This window comes from Geospiza fortis, unplaced genomic scaffold (genome assembly GCF_000277835.1).
Source record: "Geospiza fortis unplaced genomic scaffold, GeoFor_1.0 scaffold173, whole genome shotgun sequence".
In the NCBI taxonomy this organism is placed as follows: domain Eukaryota; kingdom Metazoa; phylum Chordata; class Aves; order Passeriformes; family Thraupidae; genus Geospiza; species Geospiza fortis.
Genome location: NW_005054334.1, coordinates 1,302,942 through 1,325,797, shown reverse-complemented (window position 1 = coordinate 1,325,797; position 22,856 = coordinate 1,302,942). Strand labels below are relative to the sequence as shown.

At 41.1% G+C, this 22,856-nt stretch overlaps 1 protein-coding gene across 3 annotated transcripts in view; it reads left to right on the top strand.

Moving 5' to 3' along the window:
• The window catches only part of LARGE1 (LARGE xylosyl- and glucuronyltransferase 1), a 266,843-nt gene extending 244,326 nt beyond the window's left edge, over positions 1–22,517 (top strand). For 2 of the 3 annotated variants that reach the window (XM_005421801.2, XM_031057702.1), the window contains 4 exons: positions 3,694–3,972; positions 10,888–11,034; positions 16,168–16,363; positions 20,495–22,517. In XM_005421801.2, the coding sequence (XP_005421858.1) occupies positions 3,694–3,972; positions 10,888–11,034; positions 16,168–16,363; positions 20,495–20,692 (820 nt within the window). In that variant the 3' untranslated portion in view covers positions 20,693–22,517. The remainder of the gene's footprint in view (positions 1–3,693; positions 3,973–10,887; positions 11,035–16,167; positions 16,364–20,494) is intronic. The other variant, XR_004081817.1, reaches the window with a different exon arrangement.
• The last annotated feature ends 339 nt before the right edge of the window (positions 22,518–22,856 follow it).

Below are 22,856 nucleotides of genomic sequence, written 5' to 3'. Positions count from 1 at the left end.
ATTGCAATTAGCTGAAATTTTTCAGAAGCTTGAAAGTGCAGTCTGGATCAGCCAGCTTTGTGAAATTTTGCAATTGTCGGCTCTCTTTTTTTTTCTCCAGCTTCTCAGTTCATATCTGGTCCAAACTTTGTAGTTACTGCCATCATAGTGAGTTACAAAACAAATCAGAACTCGTTGAGTATTATCCAGAAACTGATCATTTCCTTCAGTATAGCACGTACAGAATATAACATGGCATGTGAATAACACCACTGCTACACTAGTAGAAGGTCAGCAGTTTTCCAGGAGGGTTACAGGAATTGAGACAAACAAAACACTTACAGCCTGTTTTTAAAATAAACAAAAATGAATAAGGGGTATTCTGTTCCACTGGTGCCTTGGCACTGCACATTGTGTTATGATGTGCTGTGCGCATCAGTGTCTGTTCTATTGATTTTTAATTGAGGAAACATTTCTTAAGTGTTCACAAACCTTTGAGTAAAAAAATAAAGAAATAAATTGAGCCAGACCCCTGAGTGAGTGCCACAGTAAATTAGTAAACCTGGTGGGTGCGCATGGTATATTTTTCCCCCCAGAATTTAAGTAAAAAGAATGAGCTGGGGCTCAGTGCTGATTCACTGGCACTGATGCAAAGTCTGAGCATCTGTTTCCCTTTCTGGATCCTCACTGGGGCACATGTTTTTATTGATAGACAGAACCACACATTTTTATTCAGGAAGAACAGCCGTCCTGGTTCTGTGCAGGAAAAATGTTCCCTACTTCACTGGTGTGTTGCTATAAATTATTGATTTGAGTTGGAAATACTTTCTTTCAGCTAAAATCAATAAATAATAACCTACCAAAGAACTGCTTAGCTGCTTTGTTTCCTTTCACATCTTTCAGTTACTGCCTTATCTTTTTCCATCTCTTTAACCCACTTTTATTAAATTCCTCTTGCACAACTGTGGGCATTTAAGAAGAGTGTCTCAGATGTAAGGTGACATGGACATAAACAACATGCTGTACACTACATTGCTGAATTATTCTTTGAAATTATTATTGGAGATGAGGAAAAGCAAAAAAACAACTCCCAGCACTTCCCCTTGTCCTGTTGGAGGTGAGATTGACGTGACTGTCATGACAGATTTAGGTTTACCTGTCCTGTAGGCGTGAGGAATGGAAGAGAGGGATGCATTCTGCAAGCTAACATTATTGTTTTAGGTGGAAGCTTTGAGACAGACTTCATTCAGGGTTGTTCATTATTGGGTAGTTGTCATTTTTTGCAGTGATGTGACATTTCCTTGAATAATGGCTTGGTTGCTTCGGTGTGATTTTCATGCACGTGTTTTGGCTAAGCAGGCTTTTTAAAGACTCAGTATGTACCTGAGGTTCAGAAATCAGAGTGGGACTTAAAAAAATGTGAGGTCAGAATGGGGAAAAGGAAAGACATGATTAGCAATACACTGCTTGAAATCTGAGAATCTGAGAATGAGCTGGAAATCAGTTGAGTATTTGTAAGAAGAAAAATAAAAATAAAGAACCTCACAAAATAATTGAATTCCAGCAAAATTCACTTAGCTGAACATAATTTACCAACTAAATTATGGTCTCATTATTATGCAGTACAGCAGTACATTTGTTTTCTCTAGAGTCCTTAAGAGAACACATTCCTCAAGTCCACTAAAAAAAACCCAAAATAAATTGGTCATGTTGTGCTTAGAAACTCATAATTCTAAGTTTTGTGGTCAAAAGAGACATAACAACTTATAGAGAGCAGATTATGGAGGATCACCTAGCAGTCCCTGTATCATATTTATGGAAGTAGAGCCTGTCAGTGAGAACAGCACAGTAAAATGGAGTATTCTGAAGGGTACTAAGGGTGTCCAGCTGGGAACTTGTACCACCAGAGGCCAGTTTCCACTTCAGTATCATGAAAAGGTTTGCATTAGCAGGTGTGCTGTTTTAATAAGTTATATATGCCATTAGTCCACTGCATGGAGTCCTTAGAAGGCATTTTGCTGCATTTTTTACTAGGCAAGTTTTCCATTTTTAAACTGATGCCCTAAATTTGAGTGCTGACAGATTGGAGTCTCCTGATTAGCAGATTTGTATTATGTTGGAAAGAGGCAAAAAATTGTATTTTCCCCCTATTTATTATTTGTGTAATCAAAATTCTAGACCCCTTACATACCTTTTAGATATTTTTATATTGATTTGTGTTTCAAATTCAGCTGTATGTTTCAGGCTGATAATAGCCTTTGTTTCAATAACAGATAAAAAGAAAATTATGTACCAAGTGTAGACTAGTAAGGTAATCTCTCATATCTAAAAAAAAATTACTATATCATCTTGGAATCATCACAATCATTCAGAAGGCAGACTGTGTTTACTGGTATGAGTGTATAATTCTTTTTTTTTTTTTTTTTGCAAATCTTCAGGAGATAGTAAGAGGGAGAAAATATTTTCTCAGATTATGATAATGCAGAAATGCATTATTAATGCTGAAATCTTGCATTTTGTATAATATTAATAGGAAAAATTCAGTAATGTGGATTTCAAACTGAGTGAAGATACTAATTTTGCATCATCTACTCTTCCCAGATTTTAATAGAATATCTGGCTAGCTGCATAGGTCATTTCCCTTCATATTAAATCAAGAGGCTTTGTAATCAGTCCTTGCTGTACTTTTGGGTGACACATCTCAATCTCTAGGCAATAAATTACCCAAAGCGTTTAAATGATTTTGACCAAGTTGGGTTTGATTTATGTTTGCATATGAAATCTTTCCTTGTCATTTTCATCAATAGTATTGTAACTGCTGAGATTTTTTTAAAAATATACATCTATACAATCTGTTTAAGAAATGATTTAATGAAATTTGCTATAGTGTGAACATATGCAAGTTAGTGCATTTAATGATGGTTTTCTCTGAAATGTTCTTTTGATATTCCACAGCAATGCCACATCTGTCCTTCCTCCTCTCCTTACTCCCTACTAATAGTAAATCCCATTTCTATCAATGTGTCACCACTTTTGTCCTTTTCCCTGACAGCAAGCCTTCTTCTAGTTATTGCACATTTTCACCTAAGGCAGTATCCCATTGACCTGTCTCTTTTAACAGCCTTTAAGATCTGACTAACTGCCTTGCAAAAATTTGGGGAAGGTTTTCCTGACAGGAGGTAAAATGATCTGTGGGTCCATACACCTCTGTCCTCCACAAGCTTGTTGAAGAGCACTGTAGTGTGTTACTGTGTGGGAATAGCTTGACCTGAAATGCGAATTGGGTGCTAGACAGAGTTGAAGTTTATGAGCGCCCTATCCTCTGAGTAGATCCACATGAACAGATCCTTGCAATTGCTCAAAGCTCCCACTAGGTAAGTCCTGTTATCCCTGTGGGTTTTCCTGTGGCATCAAAGCTTTAGAGAGAAAATGATGATGCTTTAGGTATCTGATCTAGGGCTACATCTTAGGCTACATTGGATTTAGTGAGATTGGTGTATCCAGGGTGCAGTCCATCTGTCCAGGAGGTGACCTCGACTTATCATCTTAAATAATGAATTAGGCTGTAGAAATATTTACTGCTTTCCACAGCATATAAAGCATCCCCAATCTGTCTCACTTAGAGAAAGATATCTGCATTTGGTCAAGTGAACACAGACACAGAGTCCTGGACAGGGAAACAGCTTTTTCTTACTCTCACTCTTCCTCTTCCAGGCTCCAGATGCTTGAAGCCATCTGCAAGCACTGGGAAGGTCCCATCAGCCTGGCACTCTACCTTTCTGATGCAGAAGCCCAGCAGTTCCTGCGCTATGCTCAGGGCTCGGAAGTCCTGATGAGCCGCCACAATGTTGGCTACCACATCGTGTACAAGGAGGGGCAGTTCTACCCTGTGAACCTGCTCAGGAACGTGGCCATGAAGCACATCAGCACACCATACATGTTTCTGTCTGACATCGACTTCCTGCCCATGTATGGACTCTACGAGTATCTCAGGTAATGGACAGTGAGGGAATTCCCACTGCCACCCACCATTTCAGCCTCTCCACTCCCCCTCTCCACTACCTTTCTCACATATTCCTGAAACAAAGTAGTTTGAGCAGATCTGAAAATGGCAGCGTATAAATATCTAAGGTGTGACAATGCCCAGCAAGGAGCAAGAATTTTTAGAGTAGAAGAAGGGACTGACTGTAAGTGGAAAGTAAAGCAAAATGGTTATGAAAGAAAAAACCCAGGTCTGAATGTGAGCCTCATTAGCCGTTAGAATAATCACCTCGGGGCTGCAGAGGAACCAATATGAAAATTGAACTGGGTTAAGTATTATTAAATGTCCAAGAGCATCGTTTATTAGCAGAGATGTGAAACAGGCAGTTTCTCTAAACATCTCTGGTTCTTAATGTCAGTGACAGAAAAACATGCAGAGCAGTACTGAACTTGTTGTCCGTGTGACACACTCTTAATTCAGTTCCTTATCTTGAAAAGAGTCTAACCAGCTCAAAACTATGACTGCAATGCCAGCACCTGTCAAGGCAAAGTAATTGTCATAAGGAAACTGGGAGGAGTAACATCAGTGTATATTGTATCATACTGCATGTGAGCAGGTTGGGCTGAGCAAACTACAGACTTCTGATCCATTAACTGAGCTTTTTTTAATTAAGACCTTTTTGCCCTGCAGAGGCTGGTCATCTGAGGCCAAAGCATAGAGCAAGGAGGACACCCTGTGGCCAGACAGGAGGATGTCAGTTCCTTTATCCTGATCAGTTTAGCTTTTCATCTCTATTCGAATTTGGTACAAGTTGATCAAAGTGTTCCAGTGAGAGCCTGCCTGTACGTGTTCCCTGTCAGTTCATAAGCCCAGGGCTTTGGAGTGTAAAGGAAAATATGCCTTCTGGTATCATGAACTCATGGAGGAGTTTCTTTCTTTCAAGCTTAACTCTGTAAGACATTTACAGGGCCAAACTCACTATTCAGAGGGGTGAAGTACCTCTTCTATGAGGAGGGGATCAGAGAGTTAAGGTGTTCAGCCTGGAGAAGTGAAGGCTCCAGGGAAGCCTTACTATGGCCTTCCAGTATATCAAGGGAACTTAATAAGAATGATGGGGACAAACTTTTTAGAACCTGTTGAGGTAGGACAAGGATAAGTGGTTTTAAACTAACAGAGAGGAGATTTAGAGATGCAAGGAGTAAGTTTTTTGCAATGAGGATGTCAAAACGCTGGTACAGGTTGCCCAGACAGGTGGTGGGTATCCCATCCCTGCAAATTTTCAAGGTCAGGCTGGATGGGGCTCTGAGCAACCTGATCTCGTTGAAGATGTCCCTGCTCACTGCAGGGAGGTTGGTCTAGATTATCTCTAAAGGTACCTTCCAACCCAAAAAATTCTATGATTTTACAAAAAGATTACGTAGATCTTTCAAAAAACCAAGAAAAAGCTACTTGGAAAAAAAAAGGGCTAGATGACCTTTAGAGGTGCCTTCCAGCCCAAACTATTCTGTGGTGTTCAAGATGCTGAATTTCAGTTGTATCAGTGAAGTATTAGCACACTGTGTAAGCTTGTTTTCCTCTTACTTTGTTGAAGTCTTTTCAAGTTGTGCTAGGAGCACTCCAAAATTATTCTGTTCCTTGCACACATTAGCTATCTCCAGATATGTGGATGAAGAGTTACTCTTCATTTCTCTATTCTTCTGTTAGTGTTGCATAGTGGTACATTTTTTCAGATCAGTGCTGGACACAGTAAGAATGGCAGCTGTTGATACTGGCATTAAGTGCTAAGAAAAGGAACTTGTTCTCTCATGCTGCTTCACAGTGCACGGATGGGAGCCAGCAATTAAAGGAAGAAGAGAGGAGAGAAGGCAGAATGAAGTACCACCATTTCCTTGAGATATTACAACCACAGAAATAATTCTCATAAGGTGATATTGTATTACAGAACTAAGTGCACCATGATGGTGCATTGGTGATGTTTCAGAAAAAAGCAGAGATGCTCTCTGAGAGCTGTTGCCTCTGAGACTTTGTGTTACCCTGCCAGCCTTTTTTAAGGCCTATACCACCTCAACTCTGACTGAGAGTCTCTCTTGCCTGGGAATATTGAAGTTGCTAATCTGCTACTACCAGCTCTTTAAAAAGTGATTGGATTTTTTTGTTGTTGTTTTGTTGGTTGGTTTTTTTTTTTTTTTTTGCATGTGGACTAGATGCTTTTGTAGCTTTTTCAGTAATGATTTTTCTAAGCAAAGTAGCAGGAAGTTACATTGAGATTATTTTAAATATGGATACCCTGTGTCTTTCTGCATTGACTGTTCCACTGCCTCTGCAAATAGCTGATTAGTGCTATCTGTCTGAATGGCAGCAATTGTTTGTTAGAGAGACATAAAACATTTTTATCCTCATTTCCTCAGATAGAACAACCATAAACAAATGGAAATAGTGTGGTATTTTGGGCATCGCTTTGTACAGAATCAGCCAGGAAAGTCCTACTCACTGAAAGTTTGCTGATTTACATATATTGCATATTATGTCTCTGCAGATAATATATTCTTGCAAAGAAAGGAATTTTGAAAAATATTTTCAACTTATTTTGAAGGTGTCATGATAAAGGTTATAACCAGTTTTGAAGGAGAAGCTGATGGAGCTGATGGTTACCTATCCCTTTATTTATCTGTTGCTTTGCACTTAGATTTGTGCTAATTGAGCTTTTTCATAGCTGCTAAGTAAAACCATTTCAATGTTTTTATCTCCATCAAACACCCTTTTAGTCCTTTAGTCTTCTGTGAAGTACAGAAGGAAATGTATAATTTAAAGATTTCCTGTTTACCAGCAGTTACTGAGGTCATCTTGTCAGTGCCCCAGAGGTAAAGGCTTCTTCTGGTCGCTGCAAGTAAGGTGTTTGGGTCATCCTACAGTGACTTCTAACACAAAACAGTGAGACAGGCTGCTTTTCTACAGCTAGCATTGAAGTTCTTTCCTGACACATTTGTGTAAAATGTGCCCTTGGCTTCCAGTGACACATTTAGCATGAATTGGGACCCAGCATCCCAGCTCCATCCATGGGTTTTATATCTGTACCCTACATCATGAGTTGTGAAGTAGTTCTGCTTATTTTTCAGCATCTCAGCTAGGGAAATAGTTCAGATTGTGTCTATTGGGGTTTTCGTTTTGGTTGCCTTTGTAGTCTATGAATTTGTGTCTTCTGTAGAGAGGACAAGCATTCTAATGAATTTAACAGTGATTGGCAACTCTCCAGTTCTGACCACAAGCTCAGTGACTGCCATATTTGTAACTTGCAACCAACCACTTACCAAATCCTGATAGTGGAAGCACATTTGAGTTAATGGACTCTTTTTTTCTGAGTGTAGTGCTTTAGGATTAGGTTGCTAGCTTTTCTCTGTCTGAGCTTCTCTATCCTCCAAAAATTGGAATGATCTTACTATCTACTTATATGAGGGTGACAATTTTGTGTTAATTTTTGAAAAGAACAATGCAGATGAGAAGATTGATATCAGCATGCTGGAGTTCATTCAACCTGTGAGGAGACTCTTCTGATTTAAGATTCATTTCTTCACTGCTTTGTGAAAAATATCATTGATTAGATTTAAAATTTAACCCAACCTTCACTGTGTCAGAATGACACACATAGGTCTGAACACAAAGATAGCTGGGAAATGGTTTCCTGGACAACACTAGCACAAAGAGAGCTAGTTCTTCATAGTCATAAATCCTTATTTTGAATTTGGGGGAAAAGAATAAGAAAGGAAAGTGGATACTGAATCAATACTACTGAATCCAAAAAACAGCCCTCATCAGGATAGTGCAAGAATTACCTAGTTTACCCAGTGCTAGCTTGCAAAATAAGCAAATGTATTCCCTACATTATATTCCAGATATCATTATGGCAGCACCAACAAAATTTTCTTATTCCCAAATGGTAACAGAACCAGCCAACAAACAAATAGCACCTCAACTCAAAACAGGAGAAAAAGTCATCCCGCAGAAAAATGAAAAGGTAGATTTGCTTCCAGTAGGAAGAAGTTAGAATTTCAGCTAGTTGTCCAAGGAGCAGACCACTAGCCAAGTTGTGAGAAGAAAATGGAAGGTGCTTTTTTCTCTAACAAGTCCTCCCTGCCATTATCACAGTTTAAATGGCTTCTGTTGTCGTTTGTCTCTCAAGTTCAACATCTGGATGTCAGCAGTGATTTCTTCTTCCCTTTGCATCAGTCTTTTATGTTACAGAGTCCACCTCAAGGGCAGGTGATTCTACTCAGAGATCAGTGCTGCTGGGCTTCTTCTTGTCTGTGTGCCTCGACTCCCAGCTCCGTTTTGGAGAGCCCTCCACTTTGACCTTACCACCTGTACTGGTTGTGGCTGAGCTGGAGGTCTTTCCCTGTGTGACGGTAGCATCCATCACAGTGCTGTGCTTTGCCTTGGTAGCTGGAAAGGTGTTGATGACACACCACTGTTTTGGATACTGCTGAGCAGTGCTGGCACAGCATCAGTGAAAAATATGCCTCCATCATTCTGTCCCCCATCTGGGAGTGGGCAAGTTTCTGGGAGAGGACACAACTAATACAGCTGAGCCAAATTGAACAGGGAGAATCCATGCCAAATGATGTCAGCTCAGATAGATATAAAAGCTGAGAAAAGGAAGAGGAAGGCAGGGCATTCATCATTTAGAATGTTTGCCTTCTGGAGCAACCACTATGTGTGCTGAAGCCCTGCTTCCCAGGAAGTGGCCAGACATCACTTGATGGGAAGGAGAAAATAAAATCTTCTATTTTTCTCTTTAAAAAGTGCATACTCAGCCTTTTGGTTTTGTTTTAGTGAACCGCCTTATCTCAACATACAAGTTGTTTTCTGTCTTATTTTCTCTCCCATACCCAGCAGAGGAGGAGGGCTGAGAGCAGCTTGGTGGGCACTTGATGTCCAGCCAAGGTCAACCCACCATACCAACATGCACCTCAGATGCTCGCATATCTCTTGAAAATATTCCTGCAGAGAATGTCCTGCTATTTTTTTTCACTTTGGAAGTATGTCTCGACATCTCTGTGGTTGCCTGAATGCACCTCAAGCATCTTGTTTCCAGACCTCTGTTTCTCTTTGCTTACCTCACTCTTCATGTTGACCTCTGTCAGTGCAACTGATTTCAGGCTGTTCTGTCAGTTTGTTCCCTCTCCTTTTTGATTTCTTCATGAAGGTACTGTAATTTATTCCTTCTAATAGTTCAGGCACTGACAACTGTATGAAATTTGGAGGTGACAGGAGCAGCAGGGAATGTGCAGAAAGGATCACTGGTATCAACAGCATTTTTGTGGTTATATCCCATATATTAGAGAATAAGTCACATTCAGCACTAGATGGATTACAAGTTGCTCTGTCTGACAGTTTCTCCTGTTACTTGTGCTTGATACCTGTGCCTGCTGCAGCTTTGGTCAGCTTCAGACTGTAAACTTTGGTGGGCCAGGATTGTTTCCTACTCTTGGACAGTGCAAGCACAGCAAGGCCTTGAATTTTGCCTGGGCCTTTTGAGCTCTCCATAAAACAAAGTTATAGTAACAGCCATAAATGGAAGCTGCTGTTCCCTTGCAGAACCCAAAGGATGAGCATCACTGCAAATATTACCTGCTCCTTCCTAGAACTGAATCCCCAAAGCTGTACTGCTCAAGGCTGATAGATTGCACAGAGACCAGAAAGACTTAGATTTTGGAAAAGAAACTGTATTAGTATCCCCTGCTCTCAGAAGTGTGAAAGGGAAGAAACATTTAAAAGCACTATAAAGACTGTATACTGGCACTGCTCAACAACTTTGGAAGGTCACAAATGCTGATTGTGAAGGAGTCATCTATTGACATGAAGGTATCTTGGCCTCTAGTGATGGTGAGGGAGAAGCTACAAGAAGAAAGTACAAAACCATTTATGATAAGATGCTGTTAAAATCCTTCATTTGTGAAAAGTTAACTGGAATGTGTCAGGGGCTCTTTAAACAATGCAAACTTTGCAGCAAGGAGCTAGAACAGATTTCTTAATAAAGAACAGGCCTATAGGGTGGTATGAATTTCCTAAAATTCAGATTTTATGAAGTAGTTGTGCTCATCTTCATTTTCTGTGACGGCAGTATAAATGAATTCTATGTATTCTGGGCTTAGAAAAATTGTTTGTTTGGTTCTTCAGTTATTAGGACAGTGATCCCAATTCCTTCAACTTAAAAGGCTGTAGAGAGTTTGCTGCTTGTCAACATTCTCCTTGATTGCTTGTTGCAGTAACATAAAAGTCAGGACGGTGAATGTTGTTAAGGGGAACTGACTTTGACAGGGACAGAGAGGCATATTTCTGGTATGAAATATGGAGATAATGAAATAAAAATTGAGACAGAGTTATTTCTAATGACAGGTATAGTAAGATTCAGTTGGGGGATGGAAAAGTAACTTCTTTTTCTTTGAATTTTAATTTGTTAGAAAAGAATAGGCTGAACACCTCTGGCAGGCAGGATGAGAGATTGCTAAGCTGCTCCTCTGCTGTCATCCCAAGGCCACTGCCTGGAAAAGAGCCCTGTGTGAAATACATATGTGCACACACACTCACACACCAAAACAGTCTCTGCACTGAACAACTTGCAGCAAAAAGAAGGAAAAAGAGAGGCATCCCAGTCCATTCAAGTGTAGAGCACTTCTCTGCTGCTAACAGTTTGATCAGCATTGATCAGTCAAACACACAAGCTCATTTGGAATTCTGTTGCTCTCCCTGCTCTTAGAGCAGCAGACCAAAAGGAGAAGAAAATTTGAAGCACCTGTAGGAAAAGATATGGGCCATAGTTACATTTATAGTATCCTAACTACCCATTTTTTGCACTTTATTTTGAAAAACTCAGTGATTTGCTCATTTGAAAATTTTCCTGCTTTTATTTGTTGTTTCTCTTTTGCCAGGAAGTCTGTCATCCAGCTAGACCTAGCTAACACCAAGAAAGCTCTGATTGTACCTGCCTTTGAGACGCTGCGCTACCGCCTCTCCTTCCCCAAGTCAAAAGCAGAGCTGTTATCTATGTTGGACATGGGAACCCTCTTTACATTCAGGTAATGCAAAGTACTCTTTAACCTGTGGTAATTACCTCTGGTTTTTATGTTCTTCTGAATATTTGGTTCTTCTCTTTCACTGTCAGCTACATTAAGAAACTTATTGGAATTTTTTTCCCTTTTCGAAGAGAGGCAGCGAACAGAATCATGCGGATATATTCTGTCTTTAAGCTCAGCATTTTATCTCGTATTACAGTCCTCTACTGAAGGACTTCCGTTGTAAAATCAAATTTGTTTTATTTTCATCATTTTTTATTGCGCTACAAAATCAAGCGTGACCATTACACTCAAGTGCGTGTAATTTACTTTTTGGCTGCCAAATGCTATCTATGTAGCTGTGTCTTCTCATGTGACCAAAAGTAATGTATCTCTGCCCATTGGTTCTCTTCCTTACTGGGAAAACAAACACAGGCTTGTTGTATGCTCTTTTAAAGTGTGAAACAACTGCTTAAATACCTAGAGTTCCTCCGTGCAGAGGTAAGAGAGTACTCTGACTAGAGGCTAAGAAGCAAAGAACACCTAAATTTGGAACTCCTCTCTGAAGCAGACTTCTTTTGTGGCTGTGAACAAGTCACTTCTATTACCTGCCAGACTCTTCAGTTTTAAAATGCAGCTAGCAGGGGTTAACCATCTCTTGGGTGTGTGTGGTAAGGTCTGATTAGCAGACATTTGTAAAGCATCTCAGCAATGGGAAGAGTACAATATGGCCTTATGATGTTGCACAGAGAGGGGGCTTAGGAGACTTGCGTTCTCTTCTCAGCTCCACTTCTCCCCTGCTGAGAGGTGCTACACGAATCACTTTGCTTTCTTACATCTCTGTTCCCCTTCTCTGAAATACAGGTAACAATGTTCACCTCTCCTTTTTGCAGTATTTTGAGATCTAGAGATAAAAGCTATGAAAGAGCTAGGCATTATCCATGGCTGGAGGAGCTCCATATCATACCTCTCTCATCCTTCTCTTACTTTAGAGCTTTCCTCACACTTTTCCCATTTCCTGTATTACACACCTCTCTCATTGCAGCAGCCACCCTTCCCTCATGTGGTTGCATGCACATATCATAGCAGACAGCCTGTGTGAGTCTGAAAAACATAATTCTGATCAGTGTCAGAATTCTACCAGTGACTGCCTTGAAACAGAAACTTGAGGTGACTGAGAGAGGCATGCCTCTGGAAAGTTACTTAAGGATACTGATAAAGCAAGTATTTTCCCTCTGCCATCATTCTTTAGCATACAAAAGACATAAAAATTAACAAGAGATCTGATAAAAAATAGTTTCCTCTCCCGTAGTTGAGAGAAAAAGTCTTTCCAGTGGAAAATAACACCCTCAGGATTTTCAGATGTTGCATTCCACCAGCAGTCAGCTGCACAGTGGTGGCCTTCCACTACAGATTTCATCTTCAAGCTAAACAGCATGTTGGTGTGTTACGTACACAGCTGGATTTGCAAATCCTTTCTCAAGTCTCACTCAGGCAAAAATGTCTTTAACACCAGTGGGAGTTCTTCCAAAGCAAGGTTAAGTAGGACTTGAAGGACATGCAGTCTGTAGCTGGTGTACATATTAATGTAGGATACATTTTACAAATGCTTCCTCAGTTTGTTTTGGCTCATTTCATTGCTCAAATCTGTAGACAGCCACAAAGCATCTGGGCTCTCAGCTCTGGGCTGAGAATTTCCACCTCCAACCTTCAAGGTGCTTTAATAATGCTGCAATTTGCTGCTGAGCAGGTGGGAGTGAGCTGGGGAGGACTGGTGTGACAGTGATTGCTGAGAGTGCCTGCAGCATCCCAGTCCCTCACACCACACGGTAGATTACAATCTTTTCCTCACTGAAATTGCTTTTGTCACCTCTTTCTGAAATGGTGACCTTTTCTACCTCTGGGCAGCTAAGAAGTACACAACGGCTCTCAATTACATCCCTCAGTCACCAGCAGAAGAAAAGAGAAGACAAGTGAGCATCTGTGGCTGGCAAGGTGTGCTGTGTGAAACCCTCTGCCACAGCGGGGGCTCTGTGCCAGCTCGCTGGCTCCCTTGGCAGCTGCTGGCTGGGAGTGTTCTCCCAAGGATGTGCCTGCTCAGGGCCTGGGTAAGAGCTGATGGGCAAAAATGTAATCCCCACACACATCCAGGCAAGGGGAAACCACAGATGGCAGGAGACACATCATCGTAGTGAGAAAACATAAAAAGCAGCAACTGATTAACTAATTAACTGATTGCATCCACAATCCAGCAAAATGTGGATTTTGCATCTGGGAACAGAAGTGGGAAAGTTCTTCTTTCACTCATCTTTCTCACTGAAACGGGAAACTTAGAGGAGGCAGGGAGGAAGACCACTCTGAGAAGAATAACTACTTCATTTTGCTAACTTTAGCAAAGTTTGCTATAGTTTTGAAATTTTATTTTAAATAAAAGCAATCAGGAACACAAGCAAAATGAAGCATTGGATCCAAAATGGAGGACGAGGGGATGCAGTGTGTTCCAGTTGTTTTCCATGAACTGTGGGAAAGAAACTCAATGTGATTTTAGGGAGATTGAATTACTTGGTTTGGATTTGTCAAAAATGAGAGCATAGTAAAAAATATGTTGTTCCCAATTTTCATAAAGCTCTCCAGGGATTGTCAGATTGAGTGTGGCCTTAAAATTCAATGTGTATTTAAATCTTGAGTGAGAAGGGCCTGAGCAGAAAATTACATTTATTCATTTGTCCTGTGAGATGGAATACCAGTATAGACAGTGAACCTCTTCTCACAACTGCATCAACGATAGTAAAGTCTGTTGGAATGACTCATCCTTTAATAGGAGCTTCCTCTCCATGGACCTTCACAGAATGGTATCTGCTTCTCTTTCTTTGCAGTACAGTTCATGTAATCAGCCATTGACCAAGACCTAGTTTCAGCAGATTATCTGTGTATGAACCCATATATATTGTATGTACAGATGTAATCCAGTAATGCTCTCACAATTCTCTTAATGTTCTCACAATTAGTCTGTTTTCAGTCTAATTACTCCTTCATCACTATTGTGTGTACACCTCATTTGAGCATCCAATATTCATTTACCTCTTTGTCAGGACCTTAGCTGTCCTTTTGCCTTTCTCTTTCATTCTACTCACATCAATCACTCTGAAGAGGTAAGTAAAAAACTTCTGTTGTTATTTGGTTTTGTACTATGAAATCTACTCCTTCCTTTCTGTTTTGTTTTGTTTTGTTTTGTCTCTGCAACCCCAGTTCCATATTTTCCCTTTATTGTCTCTTCCCAATTATTTATTTTGCCCTGCTAGTTTGCTGTCTTGACTCACAGAGGTTATACTTGAGCTGCTGTAGATGCTTAAACTGATACTTCCAAAAAGGGTGGAAAGAAATTGAATTTTTTTTATGGTTAGTATCTTGTTACCCCCTGTTTAAATCAGTGGGAGAGTGTTACTAGAATAACAGCAGCATTTGGCTGCTTCTCTGCAGGAATCTCTCAATTAACTAAAGTTTGTATGGGGCTTTGAAGATACAAATCACTTCATAAGTGTTTAGCAGTCATTATTATTATTATTATCATAATTAATTTCAAAATGCCGGAGGTAGGATTTTAGAAGATACAGCACCCTCCACAATCTTATATCATTTTAAACCCCACATAGTGACTGTTGGGTTGGGTTTTTTTCCCAGCATAGATAGCTGCACATTAATGACTGGCTAGGTTAGCCATGCATCTCCAAAAGAGGCCAAGAAAAGGGATAGGCTTTTTGGCAATGATTCCAAAGGGCATGAAGGGTTATAAGCATCTTTGTGAATCTGGCACTGCTTGCTAATAATCTCTGGAGAATTACTTCACTGTCACTGTCATTATTTCACAGTTTTTTAATAGAAAAAGGTTTTGTTTTTCCTGGTCCCTAAGTGAGATACCCGAAAGAGGTAAAACCTGTTTACAGTTTAGAAATGCAGCATACAAAGGACCATACAGTACTTGTGACCCCAATGCCATGATAATAATTCAGTCTTCCTGCACTGCCCTAGAGAGTCAGCAAAGCTGAACACCTCTGATTCTCCTGTTACAAGCCATAAAATATGTCCAAATGAAAACTCCTAGGCAGTGATTTTATATTCCTGACTTTAGCAATGGCTTACAATGTTATGAGAATTTCTGGGATTTAAACATTACATCATGCTGTAATTTTGCAATATTTAATGCTCAAATCCCTTCACTTTTAGTATGTGAATCATCCCTGTGAATTGAATGCACCTTACTTTACAAATTGGCAGGATATTTGTTTTGCCCCTCCTGTTGCCTGTCTATCTCAGTGTTGTAATACAGATACCTTCTATGCCATTGTTTTATTAATTAATCTGTGAATCTGCAGAAAGAGCTTGTCTCATTGATTTTTGGAAAGTGTTAGAATAAGTGGGCGAGAGAGTCATTGACCCTGGCACTAATGGGGTGCATTCAAGCTGTGCAAGGAAGAGACCTTGTGTGACCTAAACTAGATTAGCAAAATACAAAAGGATCTTTTCCTGTAAATCAAATTGATTACCTTACTGAAGATCACAGGAGTACTCCCCACAATGTAGAACTTAGAGCAGAAAGCCTTTATGCAATATTTTACTTACTAATGTAATTATGCAGCTTGGTTCCTGCCATAGTAATAACTGTAATTAATAAAATAGAACATCTATCCAGAGCTGCAGGTGTCTCTCATGCAAATTATAAAATTGCCTGTAAAACAGATCGTGAATGTCACCATGGTGGGGAAATAGCTAATTTTAGGGACTTTATCTGTGCTGCAGATTTCCACACCGATTTTAGAGCACCAACCGATGCAGCTGCTTGGTTGCTAGGAATAAGACACAGCCCTTGTAGTGCAGATGAACTGACAGGGTACTGTGTAATGGTTTCTCACATTAGCATGAGGTACTGTTTTCACACTATCCTTCACCAACTAGATGTGTTTAAGCATTGAGGTCTGGGAGGCGTGCTGGAAATAGTCCTAGAAATTGCCTCCGACATGTCCTAAAAATGATGATGTGAACTGTAAGCTAATGTCCTTACCTTTGAGCATTTCATCTAACAGGTAATACTTTGTTTCCTCGCCAAGTTGCTTTCTATCTAATTGCCTCCCCACGTCCCTCCATTTATGTCTGTTTCAGGTACCACGTCTGGACGAAAGGGCATGCGCCAACAAATTTTGCCAAGTGGCGAACAGCCACCACCCCCTACCGCGTGGAGTGGGAAGCAGACTTTGAGCCATACGTCGTCGTCAGGAAGGACTGCCCGGAGTATGACAGGCGCTTTGTGGGATTTGGCTGGAACAAAGTAGCTCACATCATGGAACTGGATGCACAGGTGAGGAGATGACACACGAGTATCTCATCCAGGGCTCTGCGGTAGGCTTGTTCCAACCAAGGCTGTGTCCTGTAGGATGGCGTCACGCTTTGCATCACCAAATGTTCATCTGGCCTTACTGAGCTCCTTAATGAGTGCTTCTTGAGTTGGGAACACTCCATTTAATGCTTGTCGAGTATTAAATGAAGAGCTGAGTCTGAGTTCATTTATTTGTCAGTTTTGAGAAATTCATTGTTTTGCAGAGGCACAACGCCTGTAGTGCTCTCCTCCTGATTGAAGCATTGAAGCAGTTGTTGCCAATCCCATCACTTATTAAGGAACATGTAGACCTAGCTGCATTTTTTCCACTAAATTGAGGTTTGTGAGTCCCAAATACTAATTTACAATTCAAAAACTAATCTTCAGTTGAATTCAAGGCAAGCATCTTTAATTTCTGGCTGAGATTTACAGCACATTTCTGCAAAGATGGCCTTTACATTTCCAGAGTCTGGGGCTGTGGTGCTGACTCTAAAGGATCCAGGTACTTGAGCCTTGGGCTACCTGCTTCTTGGATCTGTGACTTGGGATGAAGCTGCTGGGCAGAATTTATAATAATAAGGATGCAGAGAAAGCTCAGGAGTCCCAAACTGGCACCAGAGCTCTCAGAGTTGCCAAGGTCCCTGCTGCCAACCTAAATCTTAGAGGCTGGCAGTGACTATGGCTCCATGGGAGCCCAGTGCTGCTGCTCACTGAAATGGCAGGATTTGCATCACCCTGCTGTTCTTGGATGAGGAGCTACCCACTGTGCTCATCAGTAAGGTCTGGGTCATGGCATTTCTTTTTAGTTTGGGTTTGTGGAAGTTTTTTTTCAGTTTGGTTTCAATCCCAGTGATTGAACTAGTAGCATTTCATGCTAACCAAAAAAATGGGTTTTGGTGATCTTTATCCTCTTGTGATAGCTTCTGCTATCAATCTGGAATAGAGCAGATCCTTCTTTGCTCAAGTCTTACCAGTTTATGTGAAGCACAGCAGCTCAAGGCTTGGAGCAAGTTAGTGGGAGATTGTGTCTCTGGGGTGTGAGCTACAGTGTATTTGTGTGCAGGCATGTGTGGGAAGGCTATTTTCTACTTCTGCTTACAAAACCACATGGTCACCTTGGGCTGGCAGCCACTTGCCCTCTGTTTGCCAAGGTCATTCCCAACAAATTTGTACCTACTTACATGACAAAAAATTATTACATACTAGAAAAAATATTTTCCCTTATATTAATGTTAATAATACTTTACTATAGCACTGTAATTTTCCAGTGCATTTTCTAAGCACTAATTAATTAACCATCAGTTGTGGAGAGTGCCAGGGTAATGGTTTATTATTTGTTAATATGGGTAACAAGGTTTATGTTCCCAGTGGCAGCTCTTATGTAGCATTCAGGATTTAACTCTTCTGTTCAGAGGTGTCTGCTCAGCGCAGATTCACACATGGGAAATGGAAACAGTTTTAAAGTTGACCATAGTGCAATTATTTTAAATGACCATTGGGTTGGAATTAACTCTGGGAAATTGTTCTTCTCACTCTTCCAGCCTTGAGCACAGTATCACATTTAAAAGAAGTTTCCTTTTCCTCTGTAGCAATTTGGATATTGGCAGGTTCTCCCACAAATGAGCCTAGAGGAGACATGGGATGGCACAGCTACTTCCCCTGTGGCATTCCTCTGCTTTGGGGTGTGCATAGATCAGGCTGCTGCCAGCTGCTAGGCTGGCTTCATTACCAGCAGGCAGAGCAGCTTCTCAGTTATTTCACTGCTCCTCATGACTGCAGTGTCTGTCAAGAGGTCTGTTCCAGATCCCTTTCCAAGAGCCTGTGCCACTGCCATCCCTCAGAGCGGGACATGGCATGGAGATAATCATCATTGTTATTCTGGGAGCATGCAGGTGTCCACTGAGCTGGATGCTGTACAAATGCACAGATAATGCTAGTCTCCATCTAATCTAGGACCTAGGGACAGAGGTTCCTGCACAAGTGCATTGCCTTTTCAACAGAGGCTTCCATGTAGTAGGGCGAGGTCATTAGGAAACCATTCCCTACCTTCCCAGTAACTGTGCTAGACTGTAAGTGTCCCATTTTCCAGGACCCTAGCCCAGCATATTTCAAAGGGGATTATTAGCAGTAGACTCATAGTTTTTTGTAAGGCTTTATGTGTCTGAGGGCCGTTCACAGGGATGGGAACGCTGCTGTGCTGAACAGTTAGCACTGCAGAGTGTAGACAGTCCCTGACATGCAATATTACAGACTTGAGATGCAAACAGAGAACAAAGAAAAGGTTGTATGAGGGGAATGCATCTTCCTCTGCAGCTCCAGCCCGTAGTTTTAAGGTTCTTTAGAGTCATTTTCTGTAGTTTGTAGTTTATCAGCTCTCCTTGCTCCTTGGTGCCAGCCTTTGGTTTCACAATTGGTTCCCCATTAGTCCTGAGCATCTTCCAGGTGCATAAATTCTGCATGTGAGCATCAGATAATTTTGCTTTTGCTATACATTTTTCACCCCAAACAGAGGCTCGGAGGACCTCATTCCTGTATACGACAACATTGTAAATTGGCACAAGGATTTACCGCTTTAGCACTGTATGGCAGGGAACAGGCATTCTTATAGGGAAAAAGGAGCTGCATCTGCACTTAGCTGCACATACAGGTGAAACACTCAGGTTTATCAGCACAGGTGTGTTTTTTCCCCATAAATCTCTTTCTGTACTAAAATATTTTGGAGTATTCTGCCTTTCTGCAGCACATATTCTTTGTCTCTGTACAGACTCCTAGATCTACAAGTGACTGGGAATTGCAAACCACTTCCTTTAAAGCCAGTATGCTCTGTGTCTCTTCCTTCTCTGGCTAGTTTCTTTTGTTAATGGGTTAATGAGTCCATCCAGCAACAGCTGCAGGTGGAAACCGTGTGAGAAAATAGGAAATTTGCCTGTGGAGCCTTCAAAGTTTCTTTATAATTTGCGTCCAATACAAATCTGACTTCTTGAAATTCCATATGAAAAAAGTGGTTAGGGCACTTCATTTGGCTACAGAATAATGAGGTTCACATCCCTTACCCAGTTCCTTGCAGAAGATACCTGCCTGTTGCATATTCTATACTAGTGAACTTTCAGCTTGTCTAAGAATCAGGCTTTTTTGAGCTTTGCTCTAATCCTCACATATTTACCTGTAAAAGATGAAAGAATCTTACAGGAATAATGGAGACTTAAATCAACCATCATTTTTTTAACAACAAAAATTGTCAAAGAACTTGGTCAGATAGAATAAGTGAAGTAGTTTTACTGGAGAAGGAGAGTTAGCACAGTATCTCAAACTTTGTGAGGAATAACTTAATTTGAGTAAAAATGTCTCAAAGCATATGGAATTAGCAAGTTCATTTTCACACATTGCCTATAAATTATACCATATTCTCCCCTTATTTCAGGTTTATAAATAATTTTGGACAGTTTTGTCTCTGTAAGTATCTTAAGCATATAGGCAAAGCAACATATGTCATGTGCAGTTTTGCCTTTGTAAATGTAGCTTATTCCAGTATCCCAAGCAAAATAAATTTTAGGGGCAAAGCCATGTTTTTGCATGAACACTTAAGACTCATGCTGTGTAGTCACAGCTGTGTTGTTGCAATCACATTGCTGAAAAATCTGTGTGGCAGACATGGCTTCAGGTGTGCCTTTTGTACTATTTCCCCATTATTTGGCTTATATGGGGTAAAATGTTTTAAAATAGCTGGTTTTTTTTTTACCATGAGGGTGGTAAAACACTGGGGGGGACTATCCAGAGGGGAGATGGAAACATGCAAGGACAGGTTGGATGGGGCTCTGGCAACCTAATCTAGTTGAAGATGTCCCTGCTCATTGCAGGGAGGTTGGTCTAGATTGTCTTTAAAGGTGCCTTCCAACCCAAAAAATTCTATGATTTTATAAAGAGATGAAGTAGATCTTTCAAAAAACCAAGAAAAAGCTACTTGAAAAAACAAAGGCACCTTGTTTGAGATCCCTGACAGGTTTGTTGTTCCTGAGACACAAACCAGGCCATTCGGCACTGGAGCACATTTGGCTGAGGAGGAGCCTTGTGGGAGGCCAGAATCCCCCTCACAGCCGTGTCTTTGTCCCACAGGAATACGAGTTCACGGTGCTGCCCAACGCCTACATGATCCACATGCCGCACGCGCCCAGCTTCGACATCACAAAGTTCCGCTCCAACAAGCAATACCGCATCTGTCTCAAGACGCTCAAGGAGGAGTTCCAGCAGGACATGTCGCGCCACTACGGCTTCGCGGCCCTCAAATACCTGACGGCGGAGAACAACAGTTAGCACTGTGGAGCCCGTGCTTGGCCAACAGGGAAACTGAGACAAGAGCCACTCAGCATTTGGGGCCTGGCCTTTGAACTCCAAACTGAGAAATACTTTCTGTTTTTATATCATACTTGGCAGTTCTAACAGTAGAAATTTGAAGTGACATATCTTCAGACGATGCTCATTCATCCCTTCCCTGACTGCCCCGGCTCTGTCGGCTTCAGAGTTCATGAGGCACCTGTGAGCAGGGCCGGCCGGGCGCCCTCTGAGCCACCTGAGGTGGGGACTGGGCAGGGGTGGGATTGCACTCCGCTCTCTTGACTGCAGAGCACAGACAGACCTTCAGAATATAGGATTTCATGTTGCTATTTAATAATTTGACATGCTTTTTATCTGTAAAGGAAGATCTTCGGGTCGCTGTCCTGTGAATTTCAAATCTGCACTACTTTAAAAGGGAACTTTCACCTGTGAACTTTCACAGGGGCCCTGTTAACATGGATGACCTTGTTAATGCAGGATGAGCCAAAGGTCTGAATTAGCCTTGAAAACACAGGGGACACTTATACAATACTGCACTCCTGAGAAGGTGTGTTACTGGTTCAGTTGTATACATGATATTGGTTGGTCTTTTTTTCTCAAATTAATTGTTTTATCAGGAAAATCCCCTATATCCCACCCCACCTTGGCCCCAGTCCTAAGTGCTGCTCCTTTCCTTGCCAAGGAAATATCTCCCTTGTGTTTCTTTGCCATCTTCTGTTTTGGTGGTCCAGTAAAGAAGATCAGTAGCTCTGCCAGAACGTGAACAGAACTTGTCAGTTTAAAGTCTGTTTTCATCAGAGCAACTTGTTCACATGTGTCTCATAAGATAAAGGGCCTGGCTCTAACCCTTTATCTCTTTTAGGCAGGAATTGGATTTTACCTATAAGGCACATTGTACCAGGGGAATACTGATTTGTGGGCTCATTTCAGTGCTGCCCATCCGTGAAGGTACTGGGCCTTAGGCCTTAAGTGGACTTCCTTGCTGAACAGTGAATAGAAACAAGTAAAAAGGCAACTAGTAGCCTTGGTGCTCTCCTGCTGCCTGCTGCAAGGTCTCAGAACTACTTCGTTAAAGGAGTTTATAATTAAAAGGAGCAGAACTGTTAGGAATAAACTCCCCATTGGACGGGGAGAAAAGAATGTGTTGGGAATCTGAGTGAGTGTTTGCTTGAACGTGGACTGGTCAAGTTCACAACATCGGTACACACAGGAATTTGCTGGAGGGCAAAGAGGAACCTAACAAGCAAAATGCAGAAAACAAGACACTGGACTTTTTGCCACTTTCTTTATCTTCAGTATTAATGTTGTGTTTACATGGGAGGAAGAGATGAGGTGCACTACCCCTTTCAGGGCTATTTGTAATTTCTGTTGCAATGTTAATAGAGAAAGCAGAAACAACTCAGTGAGAAATGTGTCTGTCTCCCTGCCCCAAACCCCAAACAACCACATGTACCAATACCACTGCCTGAGCTGGAAAATGGATCCATATTGTGTTCTGCTCACGTTTTTCCATTTTGTTTTTCAGCCACTGGACCTTCTACTTTCCTCCCACCTCATCTAGAGCTTGGTTTTATTTCTAACCTGACATTTTGTGAGAGATTTCTGATACGGTGGAAACCACGCAGTTAAACCAGACATTTAAACTACAAATATCAGTTCATCATTCTGTGTATATATAAGAAAAGCCAAAAAAGGCAATGTCTTTGACAAGAAATAAAAAGGGGCGGGAGGCTGTGTGTAGTTTTCACTTTTTCCCCTGGGAGTGTTGGCTGCATAAGAATATATCACTGCATAATTTTCCAAAGAGCTTTTTTCTCTGTTCTTAATGGCTTTATGTAAAGATTTACATAAAAAGCTGGAGAGAGCTGGGAAGAAGTGATATTAGTGCTCAGTTCTGGCCAAGATACATTCTTTTAAAAACATCAAAGTCTTAACTCCCCAAGTCCTGTATTAGCATTAAATGCAGAGGTCATTGTGCTGATTGAGAATAAGAAGACTCCTGCAGCACAGGGACTGTTGATTAGCCAGTGTGCAGAAAGATCCCAAAAGCTGATCTAAGAGAGGCTACCATTCATTGTACCTACATGAAATCTCCAGTCAGAGCTTCAGTGTGGCCCCCATTATGTTCCATATGTATTCTAGA